Source organism: Astatotilapia calliptera, chromosome 23 (genome assembly GCF_900246225.1).
Source record: "Astatotilapia calliptera chromosome 23, fAstCal1.2, whole genome shotgun sequence".
Classification (NCBI taxonomy): Eukaryota; Metazoa; Chordata; class Actinopteri; order Cichliformes; family Cichlidae; genus Astatotilapia; species Astatotilapia calliptera.
This window is the reverse complement of record NC_039323.1, coordinates 15764227-15784870: the sequence shown is the minus strand read 5'-3', so window position 1 is coordinate 15784870 and position 20644 is coordinate 15764227. Positions and strand designations below refer to the sequence as shown.

The following is a 20644-nucleotide window of genomic DNA, read 5'->3' as shown; positions in this document are numbered from 1 at the left end:
CAGGGGTATTACAATGCATTAATATTTCACATTTTTTGTTTTAAAGGGTGGCATGACAAAAAAAAAAGATCTGTCACAAAACTCTGGAAAAAAAACTGCAAATTTCCAGGGCCCAATCAGGTCCCATATTAATTACTTTGTCAAACAGTGTACACCCAAAGATTTTAATTTGCAATGATAGCTTATACAACAGGGATAAATAAGGATTACCTACATTTGAGAATTTTACATCAGTGATTTTTTGTTGTTGTTTTTTGTTGTTTTATAAATGATATAAACATATCATCAGTTATTCTCTGTGGATAGACTCTGATTAATTGAAAATTGCAATAGTCCTTACATAGTTAAATAGAGGAGGTAAGTTTTACAATGGTTTTATATATGTTTTTACATTCTAAAGAAATGGTACATACATATGCTATAATATTAACATTTTGAGAGTCTCCATAACAGGATAGTGTGTGTGTGTGTGTGTGTGTGTGTGTGTGTGTGTGTGTGTGTGTGTGTGTGTGTGTGCGTGTGTGTGTGTGTGCGTGTGTGTGTGTGTGTGTGTGTGTGTATGAGAGAGAGAGAGAGACCTACTACAGTAGAAGCGCATTCGTCCCTGAGGAGAGGTGGAAAGTGTAATTACCTGGCATCTGTCTTGCTCTACCTCATTCACCTATTTAATTCCATCAACACTCCCATTTTTCTTAATCTATTTCCTGATCAGTTCATCTCTCAACTCTTTCTCTCATCTCTTTATTTTCCTCAATAACTATTTTTTTCTGATTCCTACAATTTTCACTAAACATTGTTCTTCTACCTCATTTGTGACGCTGACGCTGAAAAACTAGTTCATGCATTTATTACTTCCAGGCTGGACTACTGTAATTCATTATTATCAGGATGTCCAAAAAACTCACTGAAAAGCCTTCAGCTAATCCAAAATGCTGCAGCAAGAGTACTGACAGGGACTAGAAAGAGAGAGCATATTTCTCCTGTTTTGGCTTCCCTTCATTGGCTTCCTTTTAAATCCAGAATTGAATTCAAAATCCTGCTCTTCACATACAAGGTCTTAAATAATCAGGCCCCATCTTATCTTAATGACCTTGTAGTAACATATCACCCTATTAGAGCACTTCGCTCTCGCTCTGCAGACCTACTTGTTGTTCCTAGAGTATTTAAAAGTAGAATGGGAGGGAGAGCCTTCAGTTTTCAGGCCCCTCTTCTGTGGAACCAGCTTCCAGTTTGGATTCAGGAGACAGACACTATCTCTACTTTTAAGATTAGGCTTAAAACTTTCCTTTTTGCTAAAGCATATAGTTAGGGCTGGACCAGGTGACCCTGAATCCTCCCTTAGTTATGCTGCAATAGACATAGGCTGCCGGGGGATTCCCATGATGCATTGAGTTTTTCCTTTCCAGTCACCCTTCTCACTCACTATGTATTAACAGACCTCTCTGCATTGAATAATATCTGTTATTAACCTCTGTCTCTCTTCCACAGCATGTCTTTTATCTTGTCTTTCTTCTCGGTCGCAGCAGATGGCCGCCCCTCCCTGAGCCTGGTTCTGCCGGAGGTTTCTTCCTGTTAAAAGGGAGTTTTTCCTTCCCACTGTTGCCAAAGTGCTTGCTCATAGGGGGTCATATTATTGTTGGGTTTTTCTCTGTTTCTATGAAGCGCCTTGAGGCGACTTATGTTGTGATTTAGCGCTATATAAATAAAATTGAATTGAATTGAATTGAATTCATTTACCTCCATATTCTCTTTCCTTTTCCACCCTCTCCTCACTTGTCTACCTGTACTCCCCTTTTATCTTGCAGCTCCAATCTGTTACTGTGTCACAGGAAGTTAACAGGTCAAGCGTAAAGACTAATCTAAATTTCGTTCTCTCTACTCCAGAGAGAGTTTATGATAAAGATGGGAGAGAGGGGTTGTATTTTTATCTAAAACTCTCTTTTCTTCTTTCAGTCTGTGACAGGTATATCGCCCTTTCCTTTCTTCCTGATTAATCTTTTGCCATGGTGTTTAGTAATGTAAGACTGCTATCACAGTAGTAAAGGGCACAGATTCATGGCTCCAGCAAGGCCCTACAGTTGTTCTTGCTGGTATTAGGCAGAGCTTTGAAAGAGAGAGGGACACATGGAATAATATACTCTTATGTTTGTACTGTTGTTGTACAAACTACTGTAGAGGCGTAGTTAAGTTTACAGTCTGTCTTTCTTACACCATAATACTAAATGAAGAAAGAAAAAAACTATTTCAGTCAATGATGAGCACCATAAGACAGCAGTACGTTGGGACCTTGTACCTTCATTATAGAACACTAACTACCTTTTAATTTTTGGGAGTTGCTTTAAATCTGTCATCAACTTCTGCAACAAACAGATGTGTTGCTTGGTGATCCTTAAAGACATTTGTGGCCCTCACAAATTAATATACCCTGAGTAATTTTGAATCTTCATTTAATGGTCTGTCTTTCATAATTAGCTCAGAAACTGTTCAAGTCTATTTATGTGTAAAGGACATGCTACATCCTACACCACCACAGACTCACAGCCTGAAGAGAATACTTAATCATATGTACTTAACAGATCACATGCAGAGAGAGATTAAACTGTAAGTGCTACTGCAGGTCACAAAACATTCATGCCCTTTCTCAAAAGAGTGATATTATAAAGTGTTAGTATGCATAAATTCACAACGTTGACCTTCATGTGACATGCTGTCTGCTCCTAAGAAAGTGAAGTGTATATTAGTGTGTGTGGAATCTTACCATGGGGAGCATTGTTGTCTTCACCTTCCACACCTTCTCTCAATTTCAGCACATCATAGTTCTCAAGCTTCTTGTGTTCCTTCTCCATGACGTTGCTATCACTTGGTATTGAATCAGTCACTACAGCCTTCTTCCTCTACTTGTCCACTTCTTGGTTAGCCATATCTTGTTTGTCTTAGCTTAGTCATTCTCAACCAACGTCGGGGGTCTGTCCCATTTTGATCTTGGGACTACAGGGCCATACTATTGCAGATGTTCCTGTATAGGCCTGGTAAATTCCAAGTATGCCCTGCCTGCTACCATTTTAGACTCTTCTGTTATGAGCTGGATTGTCTCAGGCGCATCTCTGCAGAGCCTGCACCTTGAGTCGAGCCTGATGTGGTAGACCCCAACCTCTATTAATGTTGTACTTAAAGCTTGTTCTTGTCCTACCATCATTAGTGCCTCTGTGCTGTCTTTTAGTCCAGCTTTGTCCAGCTGCTGGTAGGATTTCTCAGTATGAGCCACTATGTCTATCTGCCAGTGGTGCAAGCCATGCTGGGACTTTGTTTCCAACAGTGGTTCCTCTGCTTCATTCTCTTCTATTTCATTCTATGGTTTCTACCACCTGAGATATTTACTAAGCACATAATCAGCTGTGTACTCATTAATGTTTTTTCTGATGCACTCATGAATGTTTATGTTCCATCCTGGATAGTGGTTCTAGCACTCACTAGTTTTTGGTCACCCTTCATCCACTCAGTGTGCAGTCTCAGAGTGCTGGATTTGGGTGAAACTGTTGATACATTGTAAGGAGGTTGTTTGTCTTGATGTTAGTGGCTTATATCTCCTCTTTCAACCTCCTTTGATGTTCTTCCAGTTCTGCTGACTCCTCAGGATTTGCCTTACTCTCAGGCAGGTAGCTGTAGCTTTCCTAGTGGTTAGTTCATGGTTCCCATTTGCCTGTGATTCCAGACTACTTGTAGTTTTCCTTGTCGTTATTATCGTGGAATCTTTATCTTGCAATATAAAGCACTGAATTTAATGTCTGTAATATTGCCTTCTGACTACCTTCCCTCTCCTTGTTGCCACCTGAGTACAATTCTCCAGCCCAAACATCGTTGCTGTAGATCCTAGTGATGTGGACCACTGAATCAATATTTCATTTACTCTTGGCATACAGCTTGATGTCATCCATGTAGAGGACATGACTGATGTTTACGTCATTTCATTGTCATTTTTTCCTGCGTACTCAAGTTCAATTAAATTAAATTCTGTTTTATTTATATAGCTTGTAATATCAAAATCAGTCAATGTGCTTTGTATTGCAAGTTAATGACCAAGAAAAAAACCTTGAAGAATCAGACAACCTCCTATGAGAAAGCATTTTGTGAAACCTAACAACTCTGGCAGAACCAGTCTCAAGGAGGGGCAGCCATCTGCCATGACTGGTTGGAGCTAAAGGGAATTCTAGATTGGTCGTAGGTATAATGTGGATTGTGAATATTTGTCACCACTACAGACTGGAAAGAGTCCTGAAGAGAGTCCTGAATACTCTGAGCAAGAAGTAAGCAAAGCCCTCTCACTAAGTAAGAGGGCTTTGCAAGATACAATATTTTGTGTAACTACAAATTGAGGACTATCAACATAGGCATAGAAATTGTGAGGAACAAACATCTTTTCAAGAGTAAGACCAGATTACCTTGTACTGTATGGCTGCCAGTGAAGACACACAGGCTTGACACGCTGCACACGGCTTTGTAAATGGGTCTGTTAGTATTCTCAGTGTGCCCCTAACAGGAGCTTGATGATGTACAAGGTATTTTGATGCATTGAAATTTTAATGATGCCGTGAACATTCAGTAGCCTAGTTAAAACGTCTGAGAAAGAGGAGTTGCTTCACAGTTAAAAATGTCAGTGGTTATTGTTGATTCATTATAAATGACTGGGTTAACATGATGAGTATTATGCAATATATATATAGTCACTCCCTTGCATTTGTGCTCCCCATCACTGTCTTCTGGCTAGTTACAAATTGTCGGATATGAAAACCTTTTATTTGTACTGATACGGTAATGAACTCACTCTGAATGCAGCTTACTCCATTAGCTTACTCCCCTCGTCCACAACCTGTGTGCCCTTCTCTGTGATTATGTGTCATGATGGATGTGACCAGGTAACTATATTTAATCATACTGATAGTCATGATGGAGAATTTACTACCTTGAACTGGCAGCATGGCAGTGACATATGTTCTCACACACACACACACACACACACACACACACACACACACACACACACACACACACACACACACACACTCACATTTGTACATTGCCAACACATAAGTCCCTTTAGAAGGATAGCTGGCTGGTAGTGCTACACAAAGCTAACCATCTGTGCTGTATGAAGAAGTAATTGACAGTTGGGACAATTCAAGTTAATTTTATTATTATACCTTCAAGCAGGTAATAAAATGAAGACCTTAGCCTGCATTGGTAATTCTTTAAATATAATCTATGCATTTTTTCTTCAGAATAAATAAATATTAATGACAACAACAGGTGTCCCACTCCTTTCCCATTGATGAGGAATGAACGTTAACGGCACACAAAGTGTGCCAAAGTCATATTGTTACATTAGCAAACCAAAGTTTATTTTTACTCAGCTAAAACTAAGGCAATTCAGAATAGCAGTGCTAATTAAAATTATATTAATTAATATTAATGCTCAGTTCTCTCTTCAACATAACAGCTTGTAATAGCATCTGCATTGTTGCAGATGCAGCAGCAATGCATCTGTCAATCTCCTACTTCATTCTCCTCTGGTTTTCAAAAAAATAAAAATAAAAAATCTGTGGAGCAGCTCCTTTACACCTCAGAGTGGGCACCCCGCCCATCTCAAATGCTTAATACTTGGCTCCTCAAAATTAAAAAAAAGAAAGAAAGATGGGATCCCAAAACCTTCTGCCAGTTGGCTATACCAGAAATTCTGTCGATATAAATATGGATAAAAGTTGATGATAAAGGGTATCTTGCAAGTAACAAGTCTGAGCTCATAGCAGCAGTTTTAACTATGCTCGCTCTATAGTTGTATAGTATATGTATTGTCTGTGACGATGGGCCCAATTGCCCCATACTCCTGAAGCACCTCTTGCATGGAAGCCACCTGAAGGGATGCAGATATGTGCCCTCTTCACGTCCCCAAAACACATGAAAAATGGCTGGGAAAACTACCATAGACACTGTCTAATGTCTTTTCAGAAAGTTTTCGGAGATATCCGATTTAAAATTACAAATTAGATGCCGATGTGAACAATTTTTTTGTGTGTGTTTGTGTTTACATTTGCTTCTATCTCTATTTGTTTTTCTTATTTTCTGCTCACAATGACAAACATGTAGGACACAAATAAAGAAAAAAAGAGTAGGTGAAAGATTGAATAAAGCACTGGTGGGAAAAGGAGTTAAGAGTGTCGAGGAGGGAAATTATTTTACTGCTATTGTTAAATAATTGTTATTGCATTAATAATATAATTTGCAGCATGGATATTGCATTCCAAGGTTTAGACAGTGTCTCTTTCAGAAAGACTGAGTTGCAGGCTGACAGGAAGTTGTATGCAGAAAGAAGACAGGAAGTTATTTTGAGCCGTAGGCTAAGACGAGGCTTTAACAATGTAACAGATAGCTTTATCATTTTATATTAAGGTTTTAGTAGAGGTTCTTGATTAAAACATTTATTTAGTAGAAGACATACACATAGTCTCAGTGAGCTTCTGGTCTGGTAAAAGGTCAGAAGTGTAAGAGGTGACACAAAGAGCATGTGAGGTCAACACACACACACACACACACACACACACTTTAAATTAGATTTATTTAGAGGAGAGGTTAGTTATGTTTGGCTGTAACTGCAAAATTGTCTTGGTAAAAGAGGAACCGTTTCTTGGTGTCTCGGCAAGAAAGAGGAACAAGACAAGAACTGAAAGGTAGACAGGAAGGGCTAGCCATGAAAATAGAAGATGATTTTCTAGGTGAAAAGTCATGATGTTGATCTGATCTATGTATAAAATGTATGTGACGCATGAAGGGGCGTCAGTAAATAAACCCTGATGCTATAAAATATCTGTTCATGCTTTGATTAAGTCGAAGACTACTTCCTGTCTCCGTACAGAGTTTTCTTCCCACGCGTGTATTCATTAAAATCTTCGTTTGACTTCACCCGGCCGGACCAGTGTGGTTAGTCTTCGATCACCTCTTGTACCCTTCCTCAATATTGAATCTTAACATTTGGGGGCTTCGTCCGGTTATTGGGGAAGGAGAGTTGGAGGTTTGGACGGAGAAATCCGGGGTCTTGGGTGGTCTGACGGGCAGACGTGAATTCCAGTGGTCTAAGTGAGTGGGCATAAGCCGGCTTATCCAAAAGGTAAGGCACTACCTGTTGAATTATTTCCAAAGTGTGCCAAATTGGATATGATAAAATTTAAGTCTACTCACTGAAGTTACTGGTGGATGTCTGTTTTGATTTTGATGAAAATCTCATGAGTTGAAGCAGTTAGAGTTCTGCTAAGAAGAAATGAAAGTAGTTAAGAGTCTGATAAGAAAAGTTTAAATACTGGGTTGAAGTCCCAAAGAAATTGAGTTAGAGTCTCAAGTAGTTGGTAGGGAATTGGTTATTGTGTTGGTTAGAGTCCAAATTTGGTCATAAGAGTGGACCTGAGCGTTCATTTTGTGAGTTGGAGTCTCCATTTGACCACTAGGTTGCACCTACTTCAGTTATACACTTGTTTCGGGTGTTGATTGTTGTTTCAAAGTATTATAAATTATTCTAGAACGGCAGTTCGAGTCTGCTAGGAAGCGCAGTTCTCGGAGGTAACGCTCCCTCCCGGCCAAGGACGCTTGGCCCTGACCTATCGGCGAATAGGGTTAGTACGGTTGGCAACCGGGGAGAACTTGGGAACCTCCAAAATAGCTAGGAGTTAGAGTCTCCTTACCGTTTGCAACGGTATCTGCGCTTTTTTGGCCAGCAGAAGTGGTCTTCGGGCGTGTAACTTTAACTTAACACTTCGGGGTAAGCCTTGGCTGTGAAATGCCAGAAATAGAGCTTCAGGCAAAGTTTGGGTTGGTTGACGCTTTTAAATTGAGTTAGGGATTTTAGAAATGAGGCCAGAAACAGTTAAAGTCTTGATACTGGTTAATTGATCGCAAAAAACGGTTATGTTAAATTTGTCGAAATTTGATAGGTGTTAAAAGGTTTAAAATCTGTGCAGTTGTAAATATAAGACGTCTCTGTATTAAAAAAGATCTCTGTGGGTCGAGTCAGCAATGCACTGACTGCCTGCTGCTATTCTTAGATGAAGAGTGTGTGTGCATGCAAATGAGGCAGCTGATGCAGAGCGCATGAGAGGACTATGCTTTCGGTTTTGTGTGTCATTCAGCTCTATAACTATTGTTTGCAAATGTGGATAAATGTCTGCAGTTAAAATGCTGGCTTAGTAAATAACAACATTGTAAATATATGAATGGTGACAGCGTTTCAAAATAGAATATAAGAATTGTTTGTGTTTAAAACCAACGGTTAGGTAAAGAAGATTTAAGGTGGATTTGAAGGCATAAACAAAAAATAAAAGGGTTACAGTCTGCAAGGGTTGTTAATTCATGAGCTGACTGGATGCAGAGTAAGTGGAGTGGTCATCCTGAGAGGATTGAATGATGCTCTAACTCTGTGGTCAAGTCAGACATAGGCTTTAAGCAACCATGAGCCACTAATAAGCGTGACAGATTAATGAGTATGTGTAAATTGAACTTGTTAAATAGTTTTGATAGGAGTAACTCAATGAGCACGCAATAAAGTGGACTTTTTAGGGGCAGTTTATCACTGACACCATAAAAAGCAACTTAATTAGTAGTTCAATAACAAATTGAAAAGATAACCTTTGTTATTTGATAAGAGAGAGTAAATTCAGGTTACATATAGTGAATAAATAAGGAAATGTTAATCTCTGCGTCATTCCACACTGAAATTTCAATTGTAGGGGATCATTTGGAGGTGAATTGTGTAGGACACGGGGAGACAGAAGAATCTCCCCATGAGTTTTCAGTGTGCATAGAAATTGAGGAGGCTGAACTGGAAGCCTGCCTGGGTCGTTGTTTTTGTTTATTTGAGGGTCTGCTGGAAGTTTGTGAAAACGACCACCTTGATATGTGGGAGCCTTCTCGGGCAGCGATTTTTTTGTTAGACCTGTGGCAGGCTGTGCAACATGGAGAAAGCTTTGACATAATGTCATAAAGGTGATTTCTTGGTTTTAGACTTATTAGCACGGGACAAGTTGAGGGACCCTTGAGGGTGTGTTGCTGTAAAGTATACAAGGGACGCGCAGCGCCGTTAATGGGTTTAAAATAAATGAAAAAACACTAATCCGAGGAACCATTGGAAGAGGTAAGTCTGTGTTTCAGAGAATGGCTGACAGCTCGGGTGCGACACCTAGTAGGAAAAGGGGATGCAAACCTCTGAAGGATCAGCTCGAACAGCTTAAGAAAGCTGTTCGCTTGGCTTCCCCTGGAGTATCAAAATCAGCAGAGAAAGAGTGCCAAGCGATGGAGGTTGAGGTAAGTAAACCTATTATATCCCAACAGAAAGGGCTGGGTGATAAAATACCTCTGACCTTGGTGTTAAAAACTGAAGGAGAAGTGTATGGACAAATGCATGAGGCCCTACGTGCGTCCATAGAGGCATTAACGGCATTGGAGGTTATAAAGCAGAGAGTAATGCAGGGAGGGCCAGAAGAGGAGAATGAAGACCGTGCGACGTCATCAGAAGAAGACGATGAGGAGGACGAAGATGGAGGAGCTGAACCCCAACCAAGTACAAGCCTAATTTTGAGGAAAAGAAGTGTGAAGAGAGACCAAGCACAGAGACAGCCCATATTTAAGAGCTCAAAGGGGAAAGGAAAGTTGAGGAAGAGTAGAAGAGTGAGTTTTGAACAAGGAGCTCCTGACCCTGGTTTAAGTCTGCCTCTAATAGCAGGTCCAAAGAACGAACCAGTTTATCGCGCCTATAAGGTGAGAGATTTGGAAGCATTGGTTAAACAACTTCCACCAATAACCAAGGGAGAACATTGGGAAGGAGAAGAATTAGCGCTGGGCGACTTTCGCACTTTGGCCGGACGTTGTATGCTGGGTGGTGGGTTAGCAGATGTAGAGCAGATAGCTCAAACAACCAGATATGCAAATGACCTGAAATATCATGAGGTGCAGAGTGACTTAGCAGATGCAGTTTGGGAGAAGGACCCAACTCCTAACTTTGGAGCCATTCCAAAAATTATTTGGGATCCCAAAAACACACCCAGAGAGTGTTTAGCTAAAGCAAAGGAACAATGGTTGTTAGGAACAGGAATACATCCGGGGAAGGAGGGTGAAAGTAGAGCGTGGTGTCGTTCGGCAGTGCTGGCAGGGCTGCCCAATCAGGTTGCAGTTGACTTGGAAAAGAACCCAGATTTTGCCGTTGCAGACTCGGTGCAGTGGGAGAGACATGTGACCCACAGACTTCAGCAGGAACAGGATTTGACGAACACACAAAAGAAAGAGTTAGATGAAGCACAGGCGCAGCTGCTTAGGCTGCAGCTGGGTGAGGCTCGCGAAAAATATAATGCGAAGAAAAAAGAACCGAAAGAACTAAATAAGACTATAATGGTGGCAAGGCCTCAGCCCGATCCTGTGCCTGACTGGCCAGATCAGGATCCGGGTCTCTACCCTGATGATCGTTGGCCCGCCAATGCACCAAGGCAGCGTCAACCCGTAGGGAATTGGGGGACCGGTGGACCGCAGAGAGGGCGTGGTGGATCCGTGAGGGGAGGACAAAGGGCTCGGAATCCGGGGAATCCTGGCAGTGTGTCTTGGACTGCCTGTTACAGCTGTGGAGCAGAAGGACACTGGTCCCGAGAATGCCCTGAATCGCAGCGAAATTATCAGAGGCGAGGCTATCAACCCCAGGCACAAGGAGGCCCAAGACAAAGAGTTGCTTACAGGGGAGCACATCAGGCTCCAAACCCGAATGCAGCACCAGCCCCCCAGTACCCAGTAGCCGACTGGGGCTGGGAGGGGGAGCAATACTGATGGAGCCCGGAGAAACTGAACAGCGTGGGGACGGCAGAACCTATGCTGTCAATGATGATGATCCAGCATTGACACAGCTGGGAAAACAGACTTTGAAGCACCAATATGTGGTGTCCTCACAGGTGCCTGGAAAATCTCATGGGCAGGGACCTGCTTGTGAAACTGGGATCACCTTCAAAGACTCAATATCTAGTCCAGAACTCTGAACAACCCACTGCCAAAATCTACTGGGGGAGGCTAGTGGAAGAAGGTATTCTGAGACATTATCAGCTGTGGAAACCCTGGATAATGAGCCTGGCCGTCTATTCCCCACCGCGAGATCCTTTCCACGTTACACTCTTTTATGATAGGGAAGATAACGATATCTATCGGGAACAGTTCCAGTCTGATCTTGAGGGACAGACGTGGAATGTGCAAACACATAACATTTATGTTGGACCAGAAGGTGTGGCCGCGGCTGTGAAATTTACTGATGAACAACTGCCTTGGTACAATGTGGGAGAGGATTCAGCCCCTCACATTACATTGGCGGTCCACGAGGGTCATGGGCCAAGAGATCTGGGACCAATGGTCAAGCGGGCGCTGGACAACGCATGCTGGCAAGGCACCCAAATTCCAAATGTCTGGTATGCACCAAAATGTAAAATATATCGCATAACTTGTTTGTCCAACGATGTAGTGATCTTAGAACATAAAGAAATCTCTAGAATACATGACAGGGAAAGAATGGATCATCCTGATGCAGTAGCTGAGCTCTCAAAATTGCCTGGTACTTTGTGGTCCGCAGGGCCCACAGATGTGGGTCTAGCTAACTGTTCGCCTGTCCTGTTCCGGCTGAAGTATGACATACCATTTAACAGACCATAATAGAAGCACATAACTGAAGACCAAAAGTGGTTCACATGTATTGACCTAGCGAATGCATTCTTTTGTCTCCCACTGCACGAGTCACTCAGAGACATTTTCTCATTCACATACAGAGGTCGCAAATTTAGGTACACACGCCTACCACAAGGCTTTGCACTCTCACCAGGAATTTTTAATCAGGTGTTGAAAGAGGCATTGTCCCCATGTCAACTGCCAGGGGGCTGTAAATTAATACAGTATGTTGATGATCTTCTTATTGCAGCCCCGTCAGCAGCGGCCTGTACGGCAGCATCGCTCGTGGTGTTGAACAGATTGGCGGAGTGTGGCTTCAAAGTGAGCAAAGAAAAACTTCAGTTGGTCCGGCCAGAGGTAACATTTCTGGGCCGGGTGATCGTACACAGATCAGTGGGGTTAATGAACACACACAGAGACCAAATTCTGACACATCCAAAACCAAGAACTGTGAAGGAGTTGCTTTCCTTTCTTGGCTTGACAGGTTACAGCAGGCAGTTCATTCCGAACTATGCGGGTAAAACGGCCCCTTTAAGGGACTTGATCAAGAAAGTTAGTGTTCGAAATCTGAAGGCTGAATTGCCTTGGACGCCGGACACAGGGACAGCGTTCATTTCACTAAAACAGGATTTGTCAAGAGCCACAGATCTGGCCACACCTAACTATGATGAGGCATTTTATCTTGATGTTTCAGAAACAAAGGGAGTTGTGAATGGTGTGTTGTTTCAGAAAAAAGGGGGAGGTAGGGATGTACTTATGTATGTCAGCATAAGATTAAATTCAACAGAAGCAAGGCATCCCACATGCACACAACACGCAGCAGGAGTAGCAAAGATAATTCAGAAAACAGCACATATAGTGAGGGAACACCCACTGAAAGTGCTTACTACACACAGTGTAGTGGCCTATGTGAACTCACAGGCATTCACAATGACTCCACTGACGCAACAAAGGTTCAGCAAAATTTTAGAGGCGCCAAATCTGATATTCACACATGAAGGAATAAATATGGCGGACCTAATGGGGTCAGGAGAACCACATGACTGTATTAAGAAAGCCCAGGTTGAAGGAAAAATCGAGGGACAACAGTCGGCCCAGAGAGCTGAAGTGATAGCCCTAACTCGAGCCCTGAGGTTGGCTAAAACATGAGAGTGAACATCTACACTGACTCAGCATATGCGTTTGGAGCAGCTCATGTGGAACTGGCTCAGTGGAAGAGAGCCGGGTTCAGAACGGCCATTAATGCACCCATCTGTCACAAAAAGGCCCTGGAGGACCCAGACGAGGTAAGTATTATAAAATGCAAAGGCCACTCACAAGCAGACAGTATGGTGGCAAGAGGAAATCAGAAAGCTGACGAAGCCGCAAAGGAAGCAGCGGGCTACAAAGGACAGAGACAACTGGTGCAGGTAACCCCAGAAGAGGAGGGTAGCACTAATAGCATGGGAGAAGTTAGACAGGCTCAGGAGGAGACATCCCCAGAGGAAAAGGGGGTGTGGGAAAACAAAGGAGCCTGGCAAGATGGCGGTTTGTGGAGGGGGCCAGATGGGCGTCCCGCTTTAACGGCCAAAATGGCGGAACAAAAGGTGAATGAGGCTCACGGGCTTGGTCACGTGGGAGTGAAACAGATGGAGAGAAATTTGTGCCGATGGTGGCATCCTGAGTTGAGAAGGATGATACTGGAAAGGGCCAGAACGTGCCTAATTTGTGGGGCACACAACCCAAAGCCAGCAGTAAAACCTGAAGCTGGTAAGGTTCTCATGCCAGGAAGGCCAGGAGAAGAGGTCGTGATTGATTATACCGACATGATTGATACAGGCCCAGGTGGGGTGAGGTATTTGTTGGTGTGTGTGGATGTTTTGACTGGATGGCCCGAAGCATGGGCGACCGAATGTGAAGACGCGAAAAGCGTGATTAAGTGCTTAATCATTACATTCCAAGGCATGGGTTTCCCAAGAGAATTAGATCAGACAATGGTACTCACTTCAAGAATAAAGATTTGCAAGAGGTAGGGAGGATGAACCTAAATTTGAAAAACAAGTTGGCTAAAATTTGTGCAGACAGGGCTAAATTGGGTCGCAGCCCTGCCCATTGCTTTGATGACCATAAGATGTTTATGATGATGTTAACTTTGTATTTCAGGTGCAGTTATAACTATTTTATACATATTGCATTTTGTGCTTTTAAAGGAGTTGTGGCTCAAATTTGTCTCTGGAGGGTCACGAGCCTTTGGCTAGCGCTATGATTAGCCAATCTACTGTGAGGATAATATGAGTTCATGAAGGATTGCACACGCTTACAGACACAGAGTTAAGAAACACACATGACAGTATTGATTCCAGGCAAAAGGCCTTAAATTCATTTAGCTTTTAACTGAACTTAAAGAAGGACCAAAGAGGAAGGAAAGCATATATTTTGGTTAAGTCTGATACATTAGAATTAGAAGGTATTGTTACATTAAGGGAGCAAAATGAAATAAAAAGGTTATACCAAAACAGGTGATAACATAGGAAATGTGAGGTTTTAAAATGAAGTTAGTGTTAACACATAGGAGTTGTTTCAAGGCAGCATTTAGCTATGATGAAATGTATACAGGAGTAATTGCTTATATGCTTATACTTAATTGATTGAAGTGGTTGTTTTCTTTTGGAGTAGATTAACTTGCAGCAGCGACAACTTGTGCATAGGATGTTGATGATCAGATAAGGGAAAGTAGAGCGAGCAACTGGACGTGAAACCAGCGCTTAAAAGAATTTTAAAGTGATGAGTAACGTTGAAGAGTATACACAAATACAAGTCAATAAGTTAAGAAGATAATTAGGATCAGGCTTTTAATTAAAGAGTCCCAGATAGGATAAGTTAGGGAGATGCAAGAAAAGGTGTTTTGTTTCCTTTGCAGAAGACTGATCTCGGCGACCACAGGAGGGGCGAGGATCCTGGAGATCTCGAGGTTCGAGACCACCAGAGAAGGGTCTGCGTGAGGACACAATGTATTGTGACCTCTGGTTTTCAGAGGTCAAAAGGGGGAGTGTCGAGGAGGGAAATTATTTTACTGCTATTGTTAAATAATTGTTATTGCATTAATAATATAATTTGCAGCATGGATATTGCATTCCAAGGTTTAGACAGTGTCTCTTTCAGAAAGACTGAGTTGCAGGCTGACAGGAAGTTGTATGCAGAAAGAAGACAGGAAGTTATTTTGAGCCGTAGGCTAAGACGAGGCTTTAACAATGTAACAGATAGCTTTATCATTTTATATTAAGGTTTTAGTAGAGGTTCTTGATTAAAACATTTATTTAGTAGAAGACATACACATAGTCTCAGTGAGCTTCTGGTCTGGTAAAAGGTCAGAAGTGTAAGAGGTGACACAAAGAGCATGTGAGGTCAACACACACACACACACACACACACACACTTTAAATTAGATTTATTTAGAGGAGAGGTTAGTTATGTTTGGCTGTAACTGCAAAATTGTCTTGGTAAAAGAGGAACCGTTTCTTGGTGTCTCGGCAAGAAAGAGGAACAAGACAAGAACTGAAAGGTAGACAGGAAGGGCTAGCCATGAAAATAGAAGATGATTTTCTAGGTGAAAAGTCATGATGTTGATCTGATCTATGTATAAAATGTATGTGACGCATGAAGGGGCGTCAGTAAATAAACCCTGATGCTATAAAATATCTGTTCATGCTTTGATTAAGTCGAAGACTACTTCCTGTCTCCGTACAGAGTTTTCTTCCCACGCGTGTATTCATTAAAATCTTCGTTTGACTTCACCCGGCCGGACCAGTGTGGTTATTCTTCGATCACCTCTTGTACCCTTCCTCAATATTGAATCTTAACAAGAGGCAAAGTATGAAGAAAGAAATAACAAACAGGTGAGCGAGGGAGAGATTGTAACGAATGAAGGGGGAGGTACAGGTGGGCAGAACCAGCAGATGGAAAGTTCAGACCCTGCTTGTTTTCTCTGAAATGTCACAACTGTAAAAATGGTTTTATAAAGCATCAATCACGGTGGAGCTGTACCTCCAGGAATAGTCATGGGGCTTCGGAAATGAGACCTCCACATTGAACTGCAGAGGCAATCACCACTGTGTGGTTCAGGTCACCACACTGCTCACAGACAGGAGGAAATGGAGAGGAGAGGACCTGAGTAATAAATGAGCAGGGAAGAGGAGGGAGGGAAGAGAGAAATGTGAAAAGGTTTGGTATTAAAGCTGCTAGTAGCATTTTCTGGTGATAATATATTTGTTTGACTTTCCATATAATAGCAGATCATACAGACCAATGCCATGATTAATCTATTCAGACAAGACAGAAATAACAAAAAAGTCACCTTTCCTTTTTCTTATTCTTCATGTCTATGCATGGAAACATGATTACATCACTGCACACTACTCAATTACAATGCATATCTTCCATAAAACACTTTATACAAAGTTTATGCGAGCCTCTAGGGGTTAAACAAGCTGGCATTATACATTTCTGCCCACTGTGTGTTTGTGCAAGCTCAGACTTTCTGAATCATCTGTCTGTACACATGTGATATTATGGTTAATAACTGTCTATTTTTTATGTTTGATTTAATTGTTTCCTTACTTTCTTTTTTTCTAAGTTACACCTTGCACAATCCCGTTATAAATAAACTCGTCAATTTCACATATCAATTGGAAAAATATACACTATTGCGGTTAGATTTCACAACTAGCAAACTATACTATTTATCCTGTAGTCCCTTGAGTTTGCATTAATATTTTAGTGCATAGTGTTCCTTTATGATTGAATGAAGCTTTATAGCAGTTGTTACACTGATTTTAGGCACCATATGAAATTTTATATGACATGCAAAGTGCTTCAGGTTCTCTGGTATTTATGGATACAACATATTACTCTGACTTTGCAGAAGTATGAAGAGTGCGTCTTTTATTGGTAGTGTGTGTGTGCACGTATTTGTGCATGTGTCTATGTGAGTGCTACCTACATATGCAATCTGAATTTGTGTGTTCTCAACTTGATTAACAAGGAGACGCTTGCCGGTAATTTATGTTGGGTAAACAAGACAATAATACTGTGTTGCTGATTTATATTCACTTGCAGTAAGGTTCACTGATAAAATGTGACTGTTATTTATTGCTGTTTTATCAGTGCATCTTTAAAAGAAAGATTTAAGGTTTTGAAAAACTTGCTCCAAAAGCAAAGGAACTATTTCTGAGAAGAACAGAGTGTTGAAGATGTTTCTTGAATTGAGTTTTCTGTGGCATTTGCTGTATTTCATATGCCCACTTTATTGTGTCAGATTAGTTTAGAGCCACAGTGAAGTAAGACTTTATTCTACATTGTAAAAAATTATTATCTAAACCATATCACTGTTATGTATTAGTTTTAGTTTTATCTTTTAAAACTCACTGTTACTGATTATGAAGATACAATCAGGATGTGAAAGTGTTGCTCATAGTCCTCAATACAAATGACACAAACCATAAGGGTAAATAAAAAACATACTGTGCGGGACCCTCAAGCTCCCAGCCCACTGGTAGAGGACCTATAAAGCTTTCATATAGATCTCTGGCAGTGCTTCAGAGTTTGAGCAATGAGGATATACAGCAGAAAGCGAATCAAAACACAACACAAAGCCATATAGTCACAGTAATTTGCAATGATGGGACCATGCATAACATTGTCAGGACAGTAGCAACATAATTGGATGACAGAAAGTTGTTTAAAGTCATGTGAAATACCTTTGCCTTTCTATTCAGTAATACTATTAGAAAATCAGAATCAAGGAAGACAGCAAGGAAATGAGCAAGGACTTCACAAATGGTTTTTTTTTATTTTCTCTTCATTTCAACCTGCTTTTATTTTCTGATTCTGCACCCTCTCCTTCCCTCTGCATGCCCGTGCCTTTTAGAGTGCACCTTACTTTTCAAAAAGTACTAAGGGCATTTGCTGCTCTTCAGTAATCAATAAATAAATACCCCTTCACTCCAACACTCTTTTTTTAACACGGTAATTCCCAATGCAGTGGAGCAGTACTTTTGTAACAGAACAGTGTGACCTCTTGTTCGATTCAGGAAAGCCCACACACATTTATAATTAAAACAGATCTCTTTTTACTTCTGTGGAGTCTGATCATCTCTAACTTTGTAGGAGGGAACAGGGATACTGGACATCAGCCAACTTTCTTCTTTTGATTACCTGATAATCAAAGAAGAGAGAATGTTCATTTTACATTTACATTTTTCAGCCATACTCTGATTGTGATTAAAGTTAATTGAAAAGGAAAATGTTTTGTGACCGGTGTGATCACAGGTGGGAATGAAGTCTATAGGTTCTAAAGGTATTGTCCAATGAGTCTGACATTTGTAGTTCTAATCTAGGTAGAAAAAAATGCAACAATGCAACAAAGAAAATGTAACATTTCATTGTTTGCTTTCCAATAAGCCATTTAAACCTGTCACTTGTAATTCATTTCAGCTACATGCTTCCTTTTCACACAAAGAATAATAATGTGCTATTGATGCGATGAATTTTCATATTAGATTCATACTCATAAGGTTTTCAACTTTGTTTCTATTGGATATACTTTATAGTTTCCAGGGCATTCATGTGCCCCAAAGTAGGGCTGCATGATTTTGCATAAAATGAGAATCACGATTTTTTTGCTTAGAATTGAGATCATGATTCTCTCACGATTTTCTTTTCCAATATAAATATTTATTGCACTTATTAACTGCACATCAACTTTGTAACAGTTGAGACTGAACATAAAAACAACAAATGTCTCACATTTTGTGGTTGCCGCAAAATGTTGTACTGCTTGAAATTCCGTCTCCACCGTTGCTCGACACTGCGTGTATAGAGCAGGTAGTGCAACAATAGAAAAATTGTTGCGGGACGGCACTGAGTAGCGTTTGTCTAGGGTGTTGATCATTTTCCTAAATCCCTCGTTTTGCACAGTGTTGATGGGAGCCATATCTTTGGTCAGGTGATAAGTAATAGCCTCCGTAATTTCTTTGTGCCTGCGGGAGTTCGACGGGTATAGGGAAGCAGCCAGGTGGCTTCTGTATCACGTGGTATAAGGCTCCGCCCTTGTCATTTGTTGAGCAGGAAGAGTGAGCGCTTGTTTTCATGCAGATTATGTCCCGGATCAAAATGCTGTACAATCGTCATCTTTTTTTTTAAACCGTTGCCATTTGGAAATGAGATCGCACATAAGTATGAATTGAGATCGCGATTTTCTAACGATTAATTGTGCAGCCCTACCCCAAAGGGTGAATTAAAGTAATTAAATCAATCTCTTTACATTGCCCCAATATAAACTTTGGATTTTAAGAAAAGTAATTGCACAACACAATTTGCTAAATATCACTTAAATATTCAACAAGTTTTAGGAAAGAAGAAAACAGCAATTAGTTTGTTGCAAAATATATCTATTCAAGTCATATTACCTTTTTATCCATTGATGTACAAAATGTGCTAAAAGTGAGCAAAGACTTTAATCCACACATTTTGTCCACAGTATTTTCAGTCCCTATCCCTACAAATAGAATTATGTGAGATTTTTTTATTCCTTTAGCTGCACTTTGCCTTGATTACAGCTTTGTGTGACATTTTCGTATAATGCTGTCCCATGAAATGATTTTCAGATTTTAAAAAATGTAGACCTTGTCAAAAGTAAACTGGTAGAATTTCTTTCAAAGTTGCAATTGTGCTTGAGATTACTTGAGCTTGGACTGGTAGGACCGATACACTGGTACATCTGTTTTAATTAAACATGACAGTCAGCTATTCAAGGATAAATTATTCCTTTGCTAGAGACACCATTAGTGATTCCTTTAAGGCCGCGTGGCTACCACAATATTCTGCAGCAGCCCTGGAGCGATGGGCAATGAGCCAAAAATACACCTGCATGCTCTGTAATGGTTGTTTGGGCAAGAAGCAGAGTGATGGAGTGCTGTATTAGATGACCTGGCCTCCACAATCAACCTACCAAAAGCCACTGAGATGTTCAGAAATTACTTTGGACTACAGAGTGAAAGAAAAGCAGCTAACAAGGATTTAGTATATGTGAGAATTCCTTAATGACAGACTGAATAAATAAAAAATCTCAAAACGCTGACGGAGAATTAAACTGATTTTAGTTGTTTTCGTTCTTTTTCTTTTGCTTATGTGTTACTGTAAATGTGTCACTGTTATTTAAATAGGGAAAAGTTCACTTACAGGTCTCAACGTGAGAAAACAATGAAAAGTCCTTAAATGTGTTACTGTATCCAAACTGTCAGTGTGTGAGTCCCTTCAGTCTTTCGCTCTGTGTCACACACACACACACACACAATGACAGAAGCACATTTATCCATTTTGTCCATCTCTGGGATGTTAAAGATTCTCTGCCATACTCTCTCTTCAAGGCTTTATCTGTGCTATTTTCAGAGACCGCAGTAAGTGAAGTATTGTGAGAAGTGATACAAAAGCTTCCTTAAGAGAGGAGAGCGAGAAAGAGAGAGCGCGGGGGGGAAAAAAAGAGTTCGTAAAATATGCCTATTCATCTCTCCTTCTTCCTAGTTCTGTTTCACTCCATGACTCTTTCCAGACTAGTAGAGAGGGCACTTCAGAGGCTTAGTCAAGAAGACTGTTCAAAGTATTAAATAATGCAGGTAGTCGACAATTCCTCCATTTCTCCTTCCTTTTTTCCCCCTGGCCATTTTGAACACCAGATCCAAACCAGTGTATAAGCTGTGAATAACAAATGTGACAGATCATCATAAACACATTTCTGTTTTTCTCCCGCCTGGTACATTATTTAAAATAACACAGTACAGATCAAATTGGATAGGCAGCGTTTGAATGCTTTCATGCATCCATTTCTAAACATTTGATGCCAGTTTACAAGCAAATTGCTCTTGTGTTTACCGAGGAATCG

General features: G+C 40.8%; 2 protein-coding genes across 5 annotated transcripts in view; both read left to right on the top strand.

Annotated features, from left to right (window-relative positions):
- naaladl2 (N-acetylated alpha-linked acidic dipeptidase like 2) overlaps positions 1-20644 on the top strand; it is a 568261-nt gene that overhangs the window by 129947 nt on the left and 417670 nt on the right. The gene's annotated exons all lie outside the window — the stretch shown is intronic.
- On the top strand, positions 8318-12178 carry LOC113016299 (uncharacterized). The gene is made up of 2 exons (XM_026159038.1): positions 8318-8782; positions 9025-12178. Exon 2 carries the CDS (start codon positions 9193-9195, stop codon positions 10846-10848), a length of 1656 nt encoding a protein of 551 aa, XP_026014823.1. The 5' UTR covers positions 8318-8782; positions 9025-9192; the 3' UTR covers positions 10849-12178.

Bases quoted from the DNA above. Each gene is read 5' to 3' on its own strand.
- LOC113016299 (XM_026159038.1), top strand. From the start codon at position 9,193: ATGGCTGACAGCTCGGGTGCGACACCTAGTAGGAAAAGGGGATGCAAA.